A 21,113-nucleotide genomic window follows, 5' to 3' on the forward strand; every position below is an offset into this window, starting at 1 on the left:
GCATCTGGCGAGGTGGGCACTATTAAAAAAAAAAAAAAAAAAAATTAATCCCAGGGGCCCCTGGGTGGCTCAGTCGGTTAAGCAAGCATCTGACTTCGGCTCAGGTCACGATCTCGAGGTTGGTGAGTTCGAGCCCCGCCTCGGGCTCTGTGCCGACAGCTCCGAGCCTGGAGCCTGCTTTGGATTCTGGGTCTCCCTCTCTCTCTGCCCCTCCCCTGCTCGTGCTCTGTCGCTGTCTCAAAAATAGATAAAACATTTTTTAAAAATTAAAAAAATTAATCCCCTAAAATGAGCACTATATAAAGACATAATCCAATACGATAATCTCCGTAAAACCGACAGGCCTCTTGGTGGTGGTAAAGGAACTCCGTAAGCTCATGTTCTAAGTCTGCCCATTCATACCTTGACACACACCAGGTTTCAAATGGGCACGGACATCCTTTTTTGACGTGAAAGAGCCCTGCGGCACCCCAAATATTTTATGGTAACAGTTAACAAGAACATCAGCTTCCTGCGGTCAGGACTGGAGCACCGGGACCATCATACTCAAGACGCAGCATCGATGAAGTGACAGGTATTTGTGTGACTGCCTATCAGCTGGGCCAGCGCCAGCGAGCTCCAAAACACCAGGAGCACTGTGGCTTTTGGCCTCAAGCTCCAGAAGGTACTTGAAATGGAGGTGCTCGTGGATCTGGATTACGTTTCAATCCAACCAAGCTCAGTGACCTCCTCGGCTAGCTCCAGAGGAGTACTACCTTGAGGAATGTCCGTGGGTCAACTGGGAAACCACTCGGTAAAGACAGAGCACAAATTTAAAAGGACCATTATATGAATCCTAGGAGGACAGAGTGCTTCAATGAGCGATTCCAAAAAACTATGTTCGGGTCACGTAATGATGAAGAGAGAGCGTGGCAAATGTATTCAAAAGACATCACCTACTTTATTTCCAATCAACTCTCCGCTCTTCCCTCCTACACTCCACAGGACACTTGGAAAAACTTGACAAAACCCACCACATGCACACATACTGCAACTCTACTACGGTCAAGCGGGAATTACCAGGTCGAGATCTGAAAGAGATCAAACCTTAGAGAGACGAGGCCAGTGTGTGAGGCTCCTCTCTTCTTGGGGCAACTGCCGAATTAAGAAAAGTTTCCTGAATGGCCGGGCAGCGTTTCTGATGGCCTGGTGGGTCCAGGAGAACAAAAGTGGGGAGTCCTAGACCGCCAATGAGTTGGCTGTAATTTCAGACAAACTAGACTAAGGAAAAAAGCAATCCTACAGACAAAACTAACGGTAAAAAGATTTAATAAACAGGAATTAAAAGTTCAAACTGTTTAGAGGCGCCTGGGTAGCTCAGTCAGTTGAGCGTCCAACTCTTGATTTCAGCTCGGGTCATGATCCCAGGGTCGTGGGATTGAGCCCTGCATCAGCCTCCACACTGAGGGTAGAGCCTGTTTAAGATTCATTCTCTTTCTCTCTCTCTCTCTCTCTCATTCCCCTCCACCCCCTGTTCTCGGCCCCTCTCCCCTGCTTGCACTCTCTCTCTCTAAAAAAATTTAAAAGTGAAAATTGTTTCAGTATAACAACTCTAAAATTGTACGTACCTAAAAATAGGTCTGAAAATATATAAGGCAAAAAACTGACATCACCGTAAATCATCATCATTGACATAAACTGTAAGCGTGGTGAAAGACTGAACACTGTTCTGTGATGGAAAATGGAGGAAAACAATGATGTACAGCAAATTTGAAAAAAAAAAAATGATAAAGAAACAAGAATCTAACCGTCATCCACAGATGGTCCTAACATACATTCTTTTCAAGCCTATACGGAAGAGTTTCCAAAGCCAAACACATGCCTTCTGCCTGTACAATGCAAAAATGTGTAACACAGATACTAGCTAGAATGGATAAATCTGGCCCCTGACAAAGAAGTATGACCTAGTAAGGCCTGAGGGGACTGCGGTTTCAACAAGCAAAGCAGTCTTGAGATCAGACAGTAAGTAGATTGTCCCTTGTGTCTTGGTGATTTAGGGACAACATGGAACCGATGTTGGGCTGGACCTGAGATGGCGAGGATGAAAAGAGCAAAGAGAGGGGGGGTGTGGGGAGAGTCCGCACGGCCCTCTCCCCCTTCTCCCTGCCCCTGGGAGCTGCGTGGCTGTGCTTTGAGCTGTGTGGAAGGGAGAGGAAACCCTGGCCCCCTGCCTAAACATAAAGGGAGGCAGCAGGGATAATAGAGTCTTCTATGCAATCAGGCAGAATGACTTAGCTTTTCTATGGCCAAACCCTGCTTCCTTTTCCCCTGGCTTCCCAGCTTTTCTCCCCCCCATTCTAGGCAAGTGCATTAGATTCCTAATGGCCACCTTTGCTATTCCGCCGTCGCAAGCATTTACGTGGATGAGGACAAGTGTGGATCCTGAAAATCTAGAGATCCTGATTCTAAGAAGCTTCACCCTCTGAGAAAAGTCTTCCTTGCTGCCCACCTTCTTCCTGCCTTACTCTTCAGAGGGAATAAACGGGCCCCGAAAATTGGTCTTTGCTTTGATCCTCAACTTCGGTGGCCTGGACGCATGTTGGTGGTACTCTGGGATTTGAATTTGAAATGTGGATACGTGGAGGGGTCCTGCTGGGATTCAAGCTCCACTGAGATGGAGCTACAAGCCTCGGGTGGGGTGGGATGCGGGGGGGAGTGGGCACGACCTGTGCTTTTCAGACAAACCAGGCGTGCTGAGTACTTCCCTCCAGCCCACTGACAGGTTAACTGGACCACCTCCCTAGCCTGACCTAATTGCAGGAAATATACTACGGGGCTTTCTGGACCTGCTGTAGCCCTGACCTAGTTCTGTGAAAGAATCTCAGCAGCACCAGTAAGTCTCTCCCTCATTTCTCCCCCAATCTGGCAACATTTAGTGCCGAGTAGAAAGAGCCACTTAATCGGCAGTGTTTCCCTTGCGCGGCAGCCAATCCAGGGTCCCACGTGGCTCCTCCCGGGCCAGCACTGTGTCGGATCCTTCTGCATCCGCGGCTTGGGGTTCAGCTATTCATATGCTCTGACGTTCTGGGGTCTGAGCACGGTGGCACTCACGTATTTGGCTGGCTGTGTTGGAAATCACTCTCAGCACAAAGTTGTATGGCCTAAGTACTTCCTGGGTTTTTTTACTAGCACCATTTCAGGAAGTAAGGCACGCTGATGTTTGCTCGAAGTGCCTTATTAATAAGTAACTTCCACTGCGCTTCCCTTTCCCCGTCTGGCAGGAGGCCACCCAGACTTACCCTCATACATCTCCAGGATGTGAACCGTGTCTCCGATCTCCAAGGAGAGCTCCACATCTTGAGAGGCATTGTAGTTATAGATCGCTGGAAATGAGAAAGACACGGGGGAAATGGCATCAGTGGCGGTTAAAATACAAGTCACTACACGGCACAGTCAGTGGTTAATGAATTACTTATGGAACGAACAGCCCTCTATTTAATGATTTTGTGTGAATCACCCACTGTAAAGCAGAGGACATCCTCCTAAACCCCCGTTACTGGTAATTTACACTCGTTCTTCCATCCGGCAAAAATTGGTTGGCTGTCGACGACACGTTGTGTTCGAGGCGGGGGACAGAGACAAAACCCACAGGTGGGGTCCCGGCCCCAGGGGTTTTTAATAGTCCGGTAGAGGGAGGAAGATATTAAATGTATTGTATGACAGAAACAACTACTTCATTTCAATTGTGGGAAGAGTTATGAAAGAAAACACCAGGCTACAATGAGAATGCAGTGTGGGTTTCTGTAGGTGGGTCCCTTGTCCATCAGACAACAGCCAGCCTCCATCACCACTGAGCTCAAGATCTCTAAGACACAGAATGAGCCATCTCCCGGCTTCGCTGGCACAGTAATTGGAAGTCAAAAGGCCACTTTGAGTCCCATCTACCCTGTAGGAGCAGACTAACGCACAGTGCAATGTGGAGACGGCCATCTTTTCCCAGGTCTGGGCGTCCTGGGGAAATGGATTGCCCAGCACCTCCGCATCAAGGTGACCTCAATCACCACATCCTCAGGACTGGCAGTGACTGGGCCAGATTATGGAAAATAGGCTAAGTCTTACGATTCAAAAAGACGACAACCCCGTCTTAAGATGGGTAAGGGCTCCGAAGAGACATTTTACCAAGAATCATATATGCTGGCTAAGAAACACACGAAAGGGTGCTCATTGTCATTAGTCATCAAGGAAATGCAAATTCACCACAAGATACCATTTCACACCCACTAGAATGGCTATGGGTTTTTGTTTGTTTGTTAGGTTTACTTATTTGAGAGAGAGAGACAGAGAGAAAGCGAGCCGGGGAGGGGCAGAGAGAGGGAGAGACAGAATCCCCAGCAAGCTCCCAGCTGTCAGCACAGAGTCTGCCACGGGGCTCGAACTCACAAACTGTGAGACCATGAGCTGAGCTGACATCAAGAGCAGGACACTGAACTGACGGAGCTACCCAGACGCCCCGGCTAGAGTTTTAAAAAGGTAGACAACTGGCAAGAATGTGGAGAAACTGGAACCCTCACTCATGGCCGGCAGGAATGGAAGACGACACAGCCTCCTCGGAAAACAGTTTGACAGTTTCTTAAGCCACACATAAATTTCCAGTACATTCCCAGCAATTACATTCCGCGCTCACTCTGAAGAGAAATGAAAACACATCTACGCGGCAACTTTCTGTGACTATTCCCAGCTGCTATGGTAGGCAGAAAAATAGCCTCCCAAAAGATAGTCACATCAGATTTCTGGAAACTGTGAATGCTACCTTATGCAGCAAAACATTTAGGCGCGCCTGGGTGGCTCAGGTGGGTAAGCGTCTGACTTCGGCTTAGGTTGTGATCTGGCAGTTCATGGGTTTGAGTCCCGCGTCCGGCTCTGTGTGGACAGCTCGGAGCCTAGAGCCTGGAGCCTGCTTTGGATTCTCCCTCTCTCTCTCTCTGCTTCTCCCCTGCTTGCTCGAGCTCTCTCTCTCTCTCTCTCAAAAATAAACATTAAAAAAAAGAATTGGGGTAAGTTAAGGACCTTGAGAGGAAGAGCGTTTTCTGGATCATCAGCGTGGGGCCTAAAGGCAATCACATGTGTCCTGGTAAGAGAGGGCCAGAGGGAGTTTTGGGAGATGCACGGGAGAGAAGGAAATGTGAAGGCGGTGGCAAAGACTGAACCGCTGTGACCTCCAGTCAGGGACAGACACAACCACCAGAGGAGGTGGCAAGAAATGGAATCTCCTCGAGAGCCTCTAGAAGGAGCACTGGCTATCAACACCTTCACCTTATACTTCTGGTCTTCAGAGCTGTGAACAAAAATTTCTGTTGTTTTAAGCCACTGAGTTCCTAGTAATTTGTCACAACGGGTCACAGGAAACCAAAGTAGCAGCATTATTTACAACAGCCCAAAAGTAGAAATTACCCATCCACTGATGAACAAATAGATACGTAAAATAGGATCGATCTATACGATGGAACACTACTCAGCAGTAAAAAGGGATGAAATAAGGACACAGGCTACAACACAGGTGAACTTCAAAAAATTTATGCCAAGGGAGGGGGTGCCTGCGTGGCTCCGTTGGTTAACTGGCTGACTTCGGCTCAGGTCACGATCTCACGGCTCATGAGTTCGAGCCCTGCGTCAGGGTCTGTGCTGGTAGCTCAGATCCTGGAGCCTGCTTCCATTTCTGTGTCTCCCTCTCTCTCTGCCCCTCCCCTGCTCACACTCTCTCTCAGAAATAAACATTAAAAAAAATTTTTTTTTTTAATTATGCTAGGGGTGCCAGGGTGGCACAGTCGGTTAAGCGTCTGACCGTTAATCTTGGCTGAGGGCATGATCTCACAGTTCATGAGTTCGAGCCCCGCATCAGGCTCTGTGCTGATGGTGCAACACCCACTTGGGATTCTGTCTCTCCTTCTCTCTACCCGCTCCCCGACATGTGTGCGCATGCTCTCTCTCAAAAATAAACAAACTTAAAAATTTTTAAAAACCATGCTATATGAAAGTCCCATATTTTAGACCTCTATTTATTTGCGATACCTAGAATAGGCAAATCTACTGGAAATCGTGCAGCAAGCAGTAATCACTTGTTGCCTGGGCAGGGGAGAGGACGGAATAGCAACTGAGCACAAACCAGGCACCAAGGGAGCTTTTCAGGCAGGTGGAAACATCCCCAAACTAGATTTTGGTGGTGGGTACACAACTCTGTAAATTTACTAAAAGTCATCCAGCTTGAAAGGGACGGATTTTACAGTATATAAATCAGAGTTCAATAAAGCTGCTTTTGTCTGTTTGTTTCAGCAGGTTTGTTTCTTGCCCTCGCTCTCTTGGTAAGCCATCTGCATGGTTCTAGAAAAAAAGAATCACCTTTAGAGATTCTGTTCTTGCCATTTACCTGACGATTCAAGGAACCAAGATGTTCCCCATCCCTGCAGCTCTAACGAGCACGCGAGGATGGTCGCTAACTCATCTGCCAGATCCCACAAAGGTCATTGCCAACTGTGGGTACTTCCCGCTCTTTCTTTAAAAAAAAAAAAATTTGGGGGCGCCTGGGTGGCTCAGTCGGTTAAGCGGCCGACTTCGGCTCAGGTCACGATCTCACACTTCGTGAGTTCGAGCCCCGCGTCGGGCTCTGTGCTGACCGCTCAGAGCCTGGAGCCTGTTTCGGATTCTGTGTCTCCCTCTCTCTCTGCCCCTCCCCCGTTCATGCTCTGTCTCTGTCTCAAAAATAAATAAACATTAAAAAAAAAAAATTTTTTTAACGTTTATTTATTTTTGAGACAGAGAGAGACAGAGCATGAACGGGGGAGGGTCAGAGAGAGAGGGAGACACAGAATCCGAAACAGGCTCCAGGCTCTGAGCCATCAGCACAGAGCCTGATGCGGGGCTTGAACTCACGCACCGTGAGATCATGACCTGAGCCGAAGTTGGACACAACCGACTGAGCCACCCAGGCGCCCCTTCCTGCTCTTTCTTGAACCTGCAACACATCCTGTGTCTGCAGCTGGCCCGCAGGCTTCTCCCTACATCACAGGCCGTCAGCGATGGAGTCCACACCTCTAGCCACATCTTTTCCAAGGGGCCTCTCTATTTGAAGGGACTCACCCAAAGAGTGTTCTTCTGTAGTCTTGGCACAGAAGCCTGGACAAGTTATGTTGAAATGAATTTACTATTGAGCTTTTGGACTAGACAATGCATTCCGAACACGGCTTGGCTAATGAAGTGGGTTAGGAGAAACTGCAGAGGATGTAAACATAGCAGTGAGTTCCTGATGGATTCCTCGACCCAATGAAGTTCACTTCCTTCGTGTGAGAGCCAGGGGACTCAACTGTGTTGCCCACTAAGTAAATGTCTGGTTTACTATAGAAAACGTAGATCTCATAGCCTTGACTCCCCCTAGTCCCCATTCACTGGGGACTAGTTCCTTCCAGCGGCCCCCCTCTCAGATGGAAACAGGAAGCAATGAGAGTGACGTGTCACAACGTGTTGGGTAATGACCAAGCTCTATCTCTTTCTCGTTCTTAGTTATCAGAAAGTAGGCAGAAATTCTCAAAGGCAGCATCCAGCAAAGAGCTACCAAGGATTGTTATAAACACACACACACACACACACACACACACACACACACACACACAACATATAGACCAATATGTTTCCTTAACGCCTAGATTCCTAAATTTTCCAAAATTATCCTGGCCTTACTCATCCACGTTAGTCTCCATCATCTGCCAAATGCTACCCTCTGCTCCAGTCAAGACTCCTACGGTCTCCCTAAAGTCTGTGTTCACTCACGGTTTATCCCTCTTTGGAACAACAGCTCATTTTTTGGATACACACACGTAACAATCTGAAACTCCCATTCACAATGCTATTCAACAAGTGACGGCGGGGTCCCTGGTTGCCTAGAGGAATCCCTTTCTCCTGACATCTGACATCTTTTCCTTCCGACGCAGTTTGGGTTATTAATCGCAGATAACTTTGCTTATCATCCGCCACCAATTCGAAAGGAAAACTCCTCACAAACGAGGACCCCGTTGCATCTTATTTTCGTCTCTTTCACATTTCCAGATCCTGGATTAGACGCAAAGAAGGTGCTCAAGGCACAAGAGTGACTTTTACAGAAGCTACCAATTGATTCGGTTACTCACCGCTTCTTCCCCCAACTTTAAGATGCGTCTGTCTTCCTGAGAAACGACAGCTGTGGTTCTGCGCCGCTCAAGAGAGGGATATCAAAATCACCGCGCCTGCTGCTTTTTGCTTATTACACAAGAGAGAATCCGCCTGCCCAACCCAAGCTTGCGAAAGATTCCCATGGGAAGCGCATCCCTCCCAAAATGCCTTTCGCTGCAGTAAAGTCGTCAGTTAGAGGACGTTCATCTGTTTCACATCTTCGGGCTGAAATGCCAACGAGCTTCCCGACCACTCAGGGCTGTCCTGTATTCGTTCCAAAGGCGCACTTTTGAGCCACGCCCTCCCTCTCCCGCTCCTTATTACACCTCATTTCCATTGTATTGTGTACGATTTTACTTCCATACGCAATACGATAACTACAAGAAGTGCACGCCGTGTACCGCAATGACTTAATGAGGAAACAGAGTCAGAAGAGGCAGACGCCTTGCCCCCAAGTAACCCAGCTTTACAAGCAGCAAAGCTGGTAAGGGACGCAGCCCTGTGATGATGCCTTCCTCACATTTTACAAGGCTGCTCCAGAATGGTGCCTGGAAACCAAGAGTAGAGGCTCACAGATTCTCAACGTGATGCCTGCCTTAGATTTCTCTCGTACCATGGGAACCCAACGTCCAAAAACAAGCTTGATTATACGAATCGATGACTGGTAACCGCGTCGTCTGCTAGGCTGGTGCTGTTTTTAAAAACGGGCAAACAAGCTAGCACTCAGCAGATTATGCCTTCTCCCCTGGAATGTGAGTAATTCTTATGGAGAAAGACAGATAAAGGGGGAAATGAAGGAAACTCTGAGGGTTAAACAAAACACAATTGAAGACTCAACTATGCCACTTAGACATGCATGACCTTGAGTGAGTTCCTCAGTGGGAGCCTCGGTTCCCTGTCTGTAAACTAGGCATCAGATCAGATGACTCTAAGGGTCCCTGTGGCTCCAAAATCCCCTGATTCATGAGGTGATGAAAAGAAGCAGGAGAAACAAGTTGTGCTGTTTTGAACTGGCGGGCCCACCGCAATCTCTTGTTTTGTCTGAGGAAATTAAACAAGAACAGGGAGTTGTTGAATATAAATTGCCTGGCTGGCTGCTATGCGCAAGGTTGGGAGAGACGAATTGCGAATTGCGGGGATTTCCCCCTAAGCAGCTTACTGTTTAGATCATCAAAGTATGATTTTGCACAGCCACGTAGGTAAGACAGTAGGTCTACAGATGTCAAACAGCTTGCATTTTATCAAATCTTTGATTTGGCCTTTCCTTTTAAACCAGGCTTGTAGGAGGGAGCAAAAAAGAACTTTGAGGTCTTCAGACTCTGCGACAAGAGAACAACAAATTAACACGAACAGGCCCCAAAATGAGGATGGGTTTTGACAATGAAAAGTCTATGTGTTACTAGTGGTTAATCCGTCTAATGAATCAGGTTCGTTCACGAATCTTCAAATTACAAGCCCTTGAAGAATAACACAGCATGACATTTTCTATTTAGTCGTTTGGTAGAATCTACAAAAGGAAGATCCAGCAAGCCCAGAATAAGGCCCCAATCTGAGTTACTGTTCAGAAAATTGAAAAAGATGACCAAACTTCATCTTCTTCATTATTATCTTGACCTACCTACTCTCAGCCATCAGAACTACAAAACCTTAAAAAAGGCACATCTCACGTTTGATCTTTGCCCTGGAGTTAACGCGGGGATGTCCCGAATGGCCAGGTGGACTTCTTTCTTTTGCTCTTTAATTCCAGTCTACTGTAAGGACCAGAGGATCAGATTCAACAGCAGGTCTGACCCCAAGTAAAAAAATCTATGCATTCCATTTAGGTTCCCAACTAATCTTTTCAGGATGAGATGCTCATCCCGCTCTACTCAGAACTCTCCACGCCAGGTGCCATCGAATGAAGACAGCAGCTTATGCAGTAGAACAGTAGAACCTCCTCCCTCCACAGGAGCAGGTTCTTACGGGCTTCTTAATTCACTCCCTAGACTACTGAGGAGGAGAGGATGTATTGACCAATTCATTGGTAATTCTTTAGAAATCTCTATTTTAAGAATTATACCTACTTGTAGGTGCAGTTGATAATTATACTTAAACTGGAGAGAGGTTTCACAGATCTAAGTTCAACTAATTTACTGATTGGCTCGCTGTTACCAAGTGGTTACTATGCGCCGTCTCATTTAAACTAATATGAAATTAAATGTACACAGGATGTTTAAAGGAGCAAAGCTGAAACGAGATTGTTCAGAAGTATGGGGGGTGGAGATCTATCATCTACAAACATGCTGAGCTTTTCCCCATAGCTTCCCCATCGAAAAAGTGAAGGCAACAGTACGTTCTTTATACGATTTTGTGAAGCCCAGAGAGGAGGAGGTATGCAGAATCCCCAGGACCGTGACTAATACCTGGCGGGCACTGAAAAAATGGCGGCCACCTTCCCTTTTACCCCTTCCCTTTTTGGCCCTGTCCAGCTTCCCACTTTGAGCATGATGGCAACCACATCCTCAAAGATGGATGGACACTATCACCCTCACCAATAAGCCAGTGGAAGTCACTCAATGAAAACTGGGAATCAGGAAGACCTACAGAGAAACAAAACAAACTGGCCCCGATAGGCCTTCCAAGGTTAAGGGTGCTGGACAATGAAGTGCAGGTGTCCCTAAGGACGGCAAGGCCGTTTTCCTACAGGAAGCTAAGAACGGAGTTCCCCTAAGAAGCAGCAGGAGAGCCAGGGACTATTTGAATATTTTAACCATTCTCCTGCTGTCCCGTCCAGCATTTCTACAGTGATTTAACTGAGGAACCAGGGTATCAATACCCCAGATGCCTCAATCACTTGCTCACTGTAGTACCCTCAATCTGGACACAACATTACAACGCATTCCAATATTACTCATGCCTACGGTTCTAGCAGCTTCTCTTCTTTTCCACTGATCTCTTTCTTGTTAAGAAAAAGTAAAAGAGGGGCGCCTGGGTGGCGCAGTCGGTTGAGCGTCCGACTTCAGCCAGGTCACGATCTCGCGGTCCGGGAGTTCGAGCCCCGCGTCAGGCTCTGGGCTGATGGCTCAGAGCCTGGAGCCTGTTTCCGATTCTGTGTCTCCCTCTCTCTCTGCCCCTCCCCCGTTCATGCTCTGTCTCTCTCTGTCCCAAAAATAAATAAACGTTGAAAAAAAATTAAAAAAAAAGAAAAAGTAAAAGAGAAGAAAACACGAGGGCAAGTAAGGAAGGGTTTTAATGATGAAGTAAGAAAAATCTGACTACTGAGCCCAGAACACTTTCCCCCAACCTAATACTAAGGTATTAGTCAGGTTCTTCTTGGTATCTCTTCTTATTAAATACAAATTAAATAGATCTGGGGTAAAAACGGTCAGATCTAAGATTGTGTCAACTTTACTGCCTCTAACTTGTGGACAGAAATCATAACTCAGGAATAGAGAACCTGAAGATAAAAGCCACAGATTATTGTGGAATCTAGAACAAGCATCTTAAAATGACAGGCAAAAACGTCAGTGACTCTTTTCTCCATAGAGACCTGAATTTGAGACAAAACACAGCTCACGGAGAAAAGGAATGATCCCTAACCAGGCTGCAAACCCCATTAATTTGAAAGCATCAAGCTGAAAATAAGAAAACAACCATAGAAGGTTGGGACCTGGGCATACATCTCGGCAGGGCCTGTCCCAGGGCAAGCTTGGCTCGTCGCCCTCCCAGGGCCCACATCCAGGAGGGCCCGATTACATACACCACAGTCACATCATACTGCAAGCACAGTGAGAAGACAGAGTGTGTGTATACACGGCCAAGAGGGAAGGCAGGGATGAAAAGAGTAAACAGCTAGGGAGAAGGTCAGAGACCAAAGAAATCTGGGAAACCATTTGGTCAAATCTCCCTTGTTTCATAAAGGAGGAAATGGAAGCCGTGTGTGTGTGTGTGTGTGTGTGTGTTAGTCGAAAAGTGCTAGATGAAGATAAAACCAAATTGCAGTCAGGCCACCGAAGGTCCTTCCCACAGTCTGGCCAAAAAACGACCACCCTGGACTCATACCAGTCATTTAATCTTTTCAGGCTTCAATGTCCTCATCAATAAAGTGACATTTGTGAACTGGTATTTTACCTGCCTCTTAGGGTTACTGTAAGAAATGAAAGGAAACATAAAAATGAGTAATTTTTAGTCATGTCTTTGGAACCGTGATATTTCAGCATAAAAGACAAGTACAAATGTTAAAAACAGGATAAATAAATCTAGGCTAATCTATTTGAATTAGAAATATCAGTACGGGGGCACGTGGGTGGCTCAGTAGGTTAGATGTCTGATTCTGGATTTCAGCTCAGGTCATGATCTCCTGATTCATGGGTTTGAGTACCACGTCGGTGCTTGAGATTCTCTCTCTCCCTCTCTCTCTGCCCCTCCTCTGCTCATAAGCTCTCTCGCGCGCGCAAAAAATAAATAAAAATAAAAGTATCAGTGTGAATTTGGAAATTTTTCCTCCTAAAAATAATAAATATATATGTATATATGTGCATATAATAAATGTATCATATAAGTACATATATATGCAAATACACACACACACATAGATGAATTTCATTTTCACCTGTGGCCATAGTGGGTCAGAGAACACATCAGGGGTCAAGTGAACTCTCTTGTCTGAAAGATCTAAAAAAAAATAGGCAAAATATGACTCTTGGTTTTCAGGTACCAACAGCACGTAGTGCAGAGGGATGTCCGACAGAAGAGAAACAGATGAGGTAACTCTACAGCTGCCTCTGGTTACTGCTTGAAAAGAGTGTCCAGGCAAATGTACAGGGAGAAGAAACACAAACAGACCCTGGTAGTCACCCTAAGATGAGGAAACAGAGTTGAGAATTCAGGGTCAAGGTGGCTAAGATATGCAGGACAGAGAATCAGAGGGGAGTTTCTCTCGAGTCTATCGACAATGACTGGTCGACCCATGTATGCGAAGCAAATACCCGAAGCCAAGGAAAAGAAGCAACGAGAAAAGAACGGAAGAAGCAATTCCCATTCCTCACACAGGGCTAGGAACAGCCCTGGAAAACTCACGTTCTCCACAACCGGAGTGGAGAACTTTGTGATACGTGGCGTCTACTCTGAGTACCAGAAGGGTGGAGCCTAAGAGTAGGGTAGGCAGTCCAACCAGATTGGCCCTAAGGTAAAGGCTGTGTGGGTCCTGCCTAACTGAGACCAAATGCAAATGTGCAAAGAATAAAAATCTTCCTCATGCTGCATCCCAGTACAAGGCTCACACTCCCAAAGAGATAAAATTTACAATGTCCCAATACCAGTTCAAGATAACCAGGCATGAAAGGATGAAAAGTCAGGAGATACACGAATCAACAGCAGAAGACCTAGAAATGGCATAGATCAGGCAACGGAGCGTGTTCCAGTTAACTAAAGGAATCGAACCATGCAAAGCATATTCTTTGACTACAATGGAATTAAACTCACGGTCAATAACAGACATTAAAAAAAAAAAAATCCCAGAATATTTGAAACTAAACAACCTACCTCTTAACAGTCCCCGGAACGTTCATTCGGCCATGTAATCTACCACATTAAGATGAAAAAAAAGGAAAAAGAAAAAGATCATCTCTACCGATGCAGAAAAGGCATTTGATAAAATCTGATATCCAGGCACGATAGAAACTGTCAGCACTATGATACATCTACTGCTAACATCATATCAAATTGTCAAATATTCAGTGTGCTTCTGGGACGAGGCAAGGATATCTGCTCTCATCACTTCCATTCCACATTTTAATGGTGATTCTAGTGTTTAAATAAGCGTTTAATCTAGTGTTTAAACAAGGCAAGAAAAAGAAATAAAAAGCTTACAAATTGGAAAGGATACACAAAGCTGTGTTTGTTAGAAAGTAACATGATCATCTACACAGGAAATCTTAAAGGCACTTACAAAAGAGTTACCAGAACAACCCAATCTGTACCAATATAAAAAAATTTATTGTATTTTTCTTTAAAAAAAATTTTTTTTAATGTTTATTTATTGTTGAGAGAGACAGAGACAGAATGCGAGTGGATTAAGGGCAGAGAGAGAGAATCTGAAGCCGGCTCCGGGCTCTAAGCTGTCAGCACAGAGCCCGACACGGGGCTCGAACTCACGAGCCGCGAGATCATGAGCTGAGCCGAAGTCGGACGCTCAACCGACTGAGCCACCCAGGCTCCCCTATTTATTGTATTTTTCTATACTACAACAAGCAAGCTAATAGTGGGTTGTGAGGTAAAGAGCATCTCTTCCTACAGATTCCCAGTGAAACAGCTTGGAAACCAGCGCCCCAGAGAAACTCCCGCACAAGTGTACTGAAAAATAGGTTCAAGAATGTTCACAGTAGCAGTGCTGGTAGCAGCAAAACCTGGAATCAGCTCAGTGTCCATTGAAAGGAAAATGGAGAAATAAATTGTGATATATGCGAACACAGAATACACTAGGAAAAATGAATGCATGCAAATTTACACACATACCGCTAACAAAATATTGAGCAAATTAAAAAAAAAAAAATCACTGGAGAAATATACACAAGATGATGCTTTTAGAGAAAAGCCAAAACCCTGCGAAGCTAAATGAATTTGGTTTTTAAGATATGCACGCATATATGGTATAACCATCGGAAAAAAAAAACCCTGGAAATAAGACACACCAATTTCAGAATATTTTTATATCCAAGCTAGGGCTGGAGTGTTAAGACTATTAGGGGGAAGCATGGACATGGGGCTAATATCCAGAGAATCTTTTTGCAATTCATTGGATTGGGATACACAGGAGGGTTTATCACTGTTTCTCTTTATACGCTTCTCAAGTGTCACGAATATTCTTTTATGTATGTAATACTCAATTCAAACAATGAAAACCAGTTAGATAGACAGATCTACATGTATATACACATGGGGGGGTATTTATAACGACAAAATAAACACCTCTTTTACATAAATAATTACATGTTACCATATACCTTCATTTGTATTATTCCTGTGGTCTACAAATGTTAGCACGCATCAAAATCACCTGGAGCGCTTGGTAAAACCCAGATTGCTGGGCCCCGCATCTAGTTTCCAATTCAGCAGGTTAGGAAAGAGGCTCGAGAATTTCCATTTTAACAGGTTTCCAGGTAGCACTGAGGCTGCCCGTTCAAGTCAAGACTTCAGGACCCTCTACGTTACTAGACGAGAGCCTCATAAAAACCAGCAAAGAAGAGCTAACACTGGCCTCATTTGGCAGATAAAGAAAAGTAATCTCTGAGAGATTAAGAGATCTGCGGCGTATGTTATTATGAATCATACCAGCCCTGGACTTGTCCAAACCCCAGTTCTGTATATATTGATTCTTGGAAGCAACTTAACCTCTTGGGGCCAACAGTTCAATACCTGTAAATTTCACTTATACGATTCTTTTGAGGCGTAAGGGATCATAAAGCGCTTGAATCTGTCCCTGGTACGTAGCAAACCCTGGGGAAATGTTAACTAACTTTACTGCCACTAAGTTAGTAAGCGGTGGAGATGAGATTCAAATCAAGCTCTTCATTGTCAATCAGTGTCAACACAGATGCCTTTTGGTGCCACAAGACAGCATTGAGGAGTGCCACAGAGTCCCACAAATCCTTTTTTTTTTAAGGCCGTTTTAGAAACCAGGGCGCCTGGGTGGCTCAGTTGGTTCGGCGTCCAACTTTGGCTCAGGTCATGATCTCGCGGTTTGTGAGTCCGAGCCCCGTGAGGGGCTCTGCACCGATCGCTCAGAGCCTGGAGCCTGCTTGGGATGCTGTCTCCCTCTCTCTCTCTCTGCCCCTTCCCCGCTTGTGCTCTGTCTCTCTCTCTCACAAAAATAAATAAACTTAAAAAAAAAAGACAGTTTTAGAAACCTGTAAAACCGGAAGACTTTAATATAAATTCTAAAATCCAACTGCTGTTTGCACTTAAAAGAAAACTAACAACCAGAATGAAGTGGCTTAAGATGATACAGCTAGTTAGAGGAAGTCTGAGACGTGTAAGTGGAAATAATTTTTTTAAGTGATATATAAATGGTCTTTATAACATAAGCAAGTAAGCAAGCATGAGGTCTATAAAGATGAGGTTCTAAAACTTTCTGATTTCTGTACCTTTCTCACACACACACACACACACACACACACACACACACAAACGACCAAATGAAATTTTCTTTCCAAGATACAATTAGTTCGAGTCACTTCAATGCAAAGATATGGAAAATTCTATCTCATTTCTTCCTGTAATCTAAAGAAAGGCGAATATATTATTTCTTTAATTTTAGGACAAAAGAAAAATGTAAATTTTGGATTGTATTTCACTATAATCATTTTACATTTTTAAAAATTCACCCGAGGAGCACCTGGGTGGCTCAGTCGGCTGACTGTTCGACTTCGGCTCAGGTCACGAACCCGCGGTCTGTGAGTTCGAGCCTCGCATCAGGCTCTGTGCTGACAGCTCAGAGCCTGGAGCCTGCTTGGGATTCTGGGTCTCCCTCTCTCTCTGCCCCTCCTCTGCACACACTCTGTCTGTCTCTCTCTCTCTCTTAAAAATAAACATTAGAAAAATAAAATAAAATAAAAATTCATCCGAGTTCCGCTTTCTTTTCACATAGATTTGAAAATAATCAAAAGCAGGGGTGCCTGGGTGGCTCAGACAGTTAAGCGTCTGACTCTCGATCTCAGCTCAGGTTTTGATCTCATGGACGTTGAGTTCAAGCTCTGCACAGGGCTGCAAGCAGGCATGAAGACAACTGAAAAAAAATCATCATCATCATCAAAAGCAGAGTTTAGGTAAGTTTTGCTGACTCAACATGCCTCTCAAGTTATCCCCAAAGCATTAAAATATTTTAGGCATGAGTGTTCATAAAAAAACGTTGGTTCGTAAAATACGACCACCTAACCTATGACCCAATCTAAATGTTAATAGCAAAGTAACATTTTCCAACCCGAAGTCTAGGCTTCTTTGTTTTCTGGCATTTAAAAATAGAAATCACTCTAAAGCAAGTGGGAAAATACATTTCCTGGTCTTCCACGTTGGCATGTTATATTTTATTTCAATACAACGAATTAGTCAGGAAGCGGTGACCTATAATAATTTCATCGGTTCCACAGCGTAGTGTTACAGTTCCAACTTCTGCTTCTGTGCTGTGAACCCCAAAGAGAGGACAAAATCATGTACCACCAAAAGGGTAACGCATTTTATGAGCTGCATATATGACATAATCACAGACACTTCACTCCCCACTCACATCCCCACCCCACCGCCCTGCCTCTGAGGAAATTTTTTTATGGTATCAGAGCACAGTACACATAAGGAGAAAAAATGAAAATGGGTCTATTTCCGTTAGATGACTGGCGACACGTCATTGAGTCATGCGGGCTTGACCCCGGCAGAGTCATCTTAGACCTGCTGTTCTCCCCATTCCCGTTCTTGCTGTGTTTGTCTTTGCTAGTCATCTAGAACTCAGGTTACGACTCTTGGATCTCTGCTGATCGCCCTGCTCCCAGTGTCTCCTCATGTATAAAACAAGACAAATGATAACTACATCGCAGGGCTGTTGTGGAGATTAAGTAATATCCCTACAACACGTACCATGGGAAGAAGTAGCTATTTCCGGCATTATAACACCATTCGGCATAATGGTGCCACTCTAACATTTTTCTGACAATACGCGCAAAAATCTTCCGACAGTTCTCTATTTGCTACTGATGCATATGATTTAAGAATTTTCAAAGCTCATTCCTTCCTGACCCTTCTTTGGTAACCCCTTTGCTTGAACAGCCCTCTCTACTTTTCCTCATTTGATTAATTCCTAGCCGGAAAGCGAACTTACAAAAGCCCAACTCAACTACAAACTAGCTAGCGTAATCCCAGCCTCTGATGGTTTTACCACTTGAGGGATTACAATGTTGTGCCTTTTCCACGGTTTAGAATTTAATCAACCAATCTGCTGTGTGACTTACCTGCCCACGTGCCTCCTGGGGCTCTGTGCAAAGGGGAGGCTCACATCAGTCACGGTCCCATGTGTCCATGGGCTTCTTGACACCTGCCTTCTTGAAGGGGACTGCTCGACAGTGACAAAAGAGGCCCAATGTAGATCTGTCTCTACTTACCTAAATTACGACACTTCCTTCCCCCCATAGAATCTCCTCAAAAGAGAACTAGGAGTGTTCCTGAGAGCGCCCTTTAGTCAAGCCCTGTCTGTACGCCATTGCAGATCAGTCTTTGTTTTTTCTCCTTACCCACGCTAGGCTGTGATCTTGTTAAAAAGTTCCTCTGGGGGCAGGGGGATGGGTTGGGGATGTAAGTGTGGAGTGAGGTGTGTGTGAATATGTGACACGTGAAAATGTGCCAAATAGGGGCGCCTGGGTGGCGCAGTTGGACTTCAGCCAGGTCACGATCTCGCGGTCCGGGAGTTCGAGCCCCGCGTCAGGCTCTGGGCTGATGGCTCAGAGCCTGGAGCCTGCTTCCGATTCTGTGTCTCCCTCTCTCTCTGCCCCTCCCCCGTTCATGCTCTGTCTCTCTCTGTCCCAAAAATAAATAAACGTTGAAAAAAAAATTTTTTTTTTAAATGTGCCAAGTATAGGGATAGGGATGGCATAGCTCCCTTCACAAATAGGGTTGATTCCAGCTTTTCTCTATCTTGATAGTTCCTTGGACCTTTCAAGAAATTTCAGAAAGAGTAAAGTCGGTTGTCTAAGTTTAGAGCCACGTTTCCCCTCTCAATTCTGTCACTTAATAGAAAGTTAAAAAAATATTTTTTATTATTTTTTTCTTAACGTTTATTTATTTTTGAGACAGAGAGAGACAGAGCATGAACGGGGGAGGGGCAGAGAGAGAGGGAGACACAGAATCGGAAGCAGGCTCCAGGCTCTGAGCCGTCAGCCCAGAGCCCGACGCGGGGCTCGAACTCACGGATCGCGAGATTGTGACCTGAGCTGAAGTCGGACGCTTAACAGGACGCTTAACCGACTGAGCCACCCAGGCGCCCCCCAAAAATATTTTTTAATGTTTACTTATTTTTGAGAGAGACAGAGTGAGAGGTGGGGAGGGGCAGCGAGAGAGAGGGAGACACAGAATCCAAAGCAGGTTCCAGGCTCTGAGCTATCAGCACAGAGCCTGATACGGGGCTCAAACTCACGAACTGTGAGATCATGACCTGAGCTAAAGTCGGATGCTTAACCGATGGAGCCACCCAGGCGCCCCTGGAAAGTGTAATAATATTATTTTTGTTACAAACATTTGAATCTCATCTTTGTCATCCTATGCTTTCTATTTTCTGGAAGTTCTTGGTTTTGTTTTGTTTTTTTTTTCATCTCTTGATCTGTGGACTTTGGTTTCCTTTTCCCTTTCTGGTAATATAAGGTAATTCTCTGTCTAGAGTTTATTCGTATCGGTCAAAAACTGGCAACAACCCAAATGTCCTTCAATAAGAGAATGAGTACACAAGGTGTGGCACATTCACGTACTGGAATTCTACTCCGCAATAAAAAGGAACCACTGACACAATATGAATGAATTTCCAGTGCATGAGGTTAAGTGAAAGAAGCCAGACTGAACAGGAGACATGCATACTGTCTGATTCCACTTATATACCATTCTAGAAAAGATAAAACTATGGAGGAGTGAGACAGGCCAGTAGTGGCTAAAGGGACGGGAGGGACCAGAAAGGGGCATGGGAAGAAACTGGTAGGGGACCGAAGTATTCCACATTTTTATTGTGGTGATGGCACAAATGAATGATCTCAAAATTCACAGATCTCTGTGCCGCAGAAGGGGATGTGTACTGTTAGTAAATTATACCTCGCTTTTTAAAAATTTTAACAAGATGGGGCGCCTGGATGTCTCAGTCGGTGAAGCGTCCGACTTCGGCCCAGGTCACGATCTCACGGTTCGTGGGTTCGAGCCCCGCGTCGGGCTCTGGGCTGACAGCTCGGAGCCTGCAGCCTGCTTCGGATTCTGGGCCTCCCTTCCCTCCTCCCTCGCTCACTCTCTGGCTCTCCAAAAAAGAAAGTTAAAAAATTGTAACAAGAATGCACAAAAAAGTTTATTCTACTCATGACTGCCCTGCCACTTTAAAAAAAAAAAAAAAGGAAAACCTCTGGAACGGATGTTAATTATCAGTATCTTCAATTAGACATTAATCAACCGATGGAAGAGAAAACACTTTAAGATCCTCACATCCCTCCTCACACCACTTCCCAGTACTTCTGATCTCGCAGTTTCATTGCATCATATTCTAGTTAATCGCTTGTTCTCGTATAATTTACTTGCTTTTACAAAAATTCCTCTTCCACGCTATTTTGTATCTATAATTAAACTAATGAGTTGTAAAAAAAAAAAAAAAAAAAAAAAAAGTTAGACAGGGAGGGAGCCAAAGCATAAGAGACTCTTAAAAACTGAGAACAGGGGCGCCTGGGTGGCGCAGTCGGTTGAGCGTCCGACTTCAGCCAGGTCGCGATCTCGCGGTCCGTGAGTTTGGGCCCCGCGTCGGGCTCTGGGCTGATGGCTCAGAGCCTGGAGCCTGTTTCCGATTCTGTGTCTCCCTCTCTCTCTGCCCCTCCCCCATTCATGCTCTGTCTCTCTCTGTCCCAAAAATAAATAAACGTTAAAAAAAAAAAAAAAAAAAATTAAAAAAAAAAAAAAAAAAAAAAAAAAAAACTGAGAACAGGGGCGCCTGGGTGGCGCAGTCGGTTAAGCGTCCGACTTCAGCCAGGTCACGATCTCGCGGTCTGTGAGTTGGAGCCCCGCGTCGGGCTCTGCGCTGATGGCTCAGAGCCTGGAGCCTGTTTCCGATTCTGTGTCTCCCTCTCTCTCTGCCCCTCCCCCGTTCATGCTCTGTCTCTCTCTGTCCCAAAAATAAATAAATGTTGAAAAAAAAAATTAAAAAAAAAAAAAACTGAGAACAAACTGAGGGTTGA

The 21,113-nt window shown here is 45.2% G+C and overlaps 1 protein-coding gene across 1 annotated transcript in view; it reads right to left on the minus strand.

Annotated features, from left to right (window-relative positions):
- The window catches only part of DOCK5 (dedicator of cytokinesis 5), a 224,910-nt gene that overhangs the window by 159,091 nt on the left and 44,706 nt on the right, over positions 1-21,113 (minus strand). Inside the window, exon 2 of the mRNA XM_043561393.1 lies at positions 3,279-3,362. Within this exon, the coding sequence (XP_043417328.1) occupies positions 3,279-3,362 (84 nt within the window). The remainder of the gene's footprint in view (positions 1-3,278; positions 3,363-21,113) is intronic.

This window comes from Prionailurus bengalensis, chromosome B1 (genome assembly GCF_016509475.1).
Source record: "Prionailurus bengalensis isolate Pbe53 chromosome B1, Fcat_Pben_1.1_paternal_pri, whole genome shotgun sequence".
Classification (NCBI taxonomy): domain Eukaryota; kingdom Metazoa; phylum Chordata; class Mammalia; order Carnivora; family Felidae; genus Prionailurus; species Prionailurus bengalensis.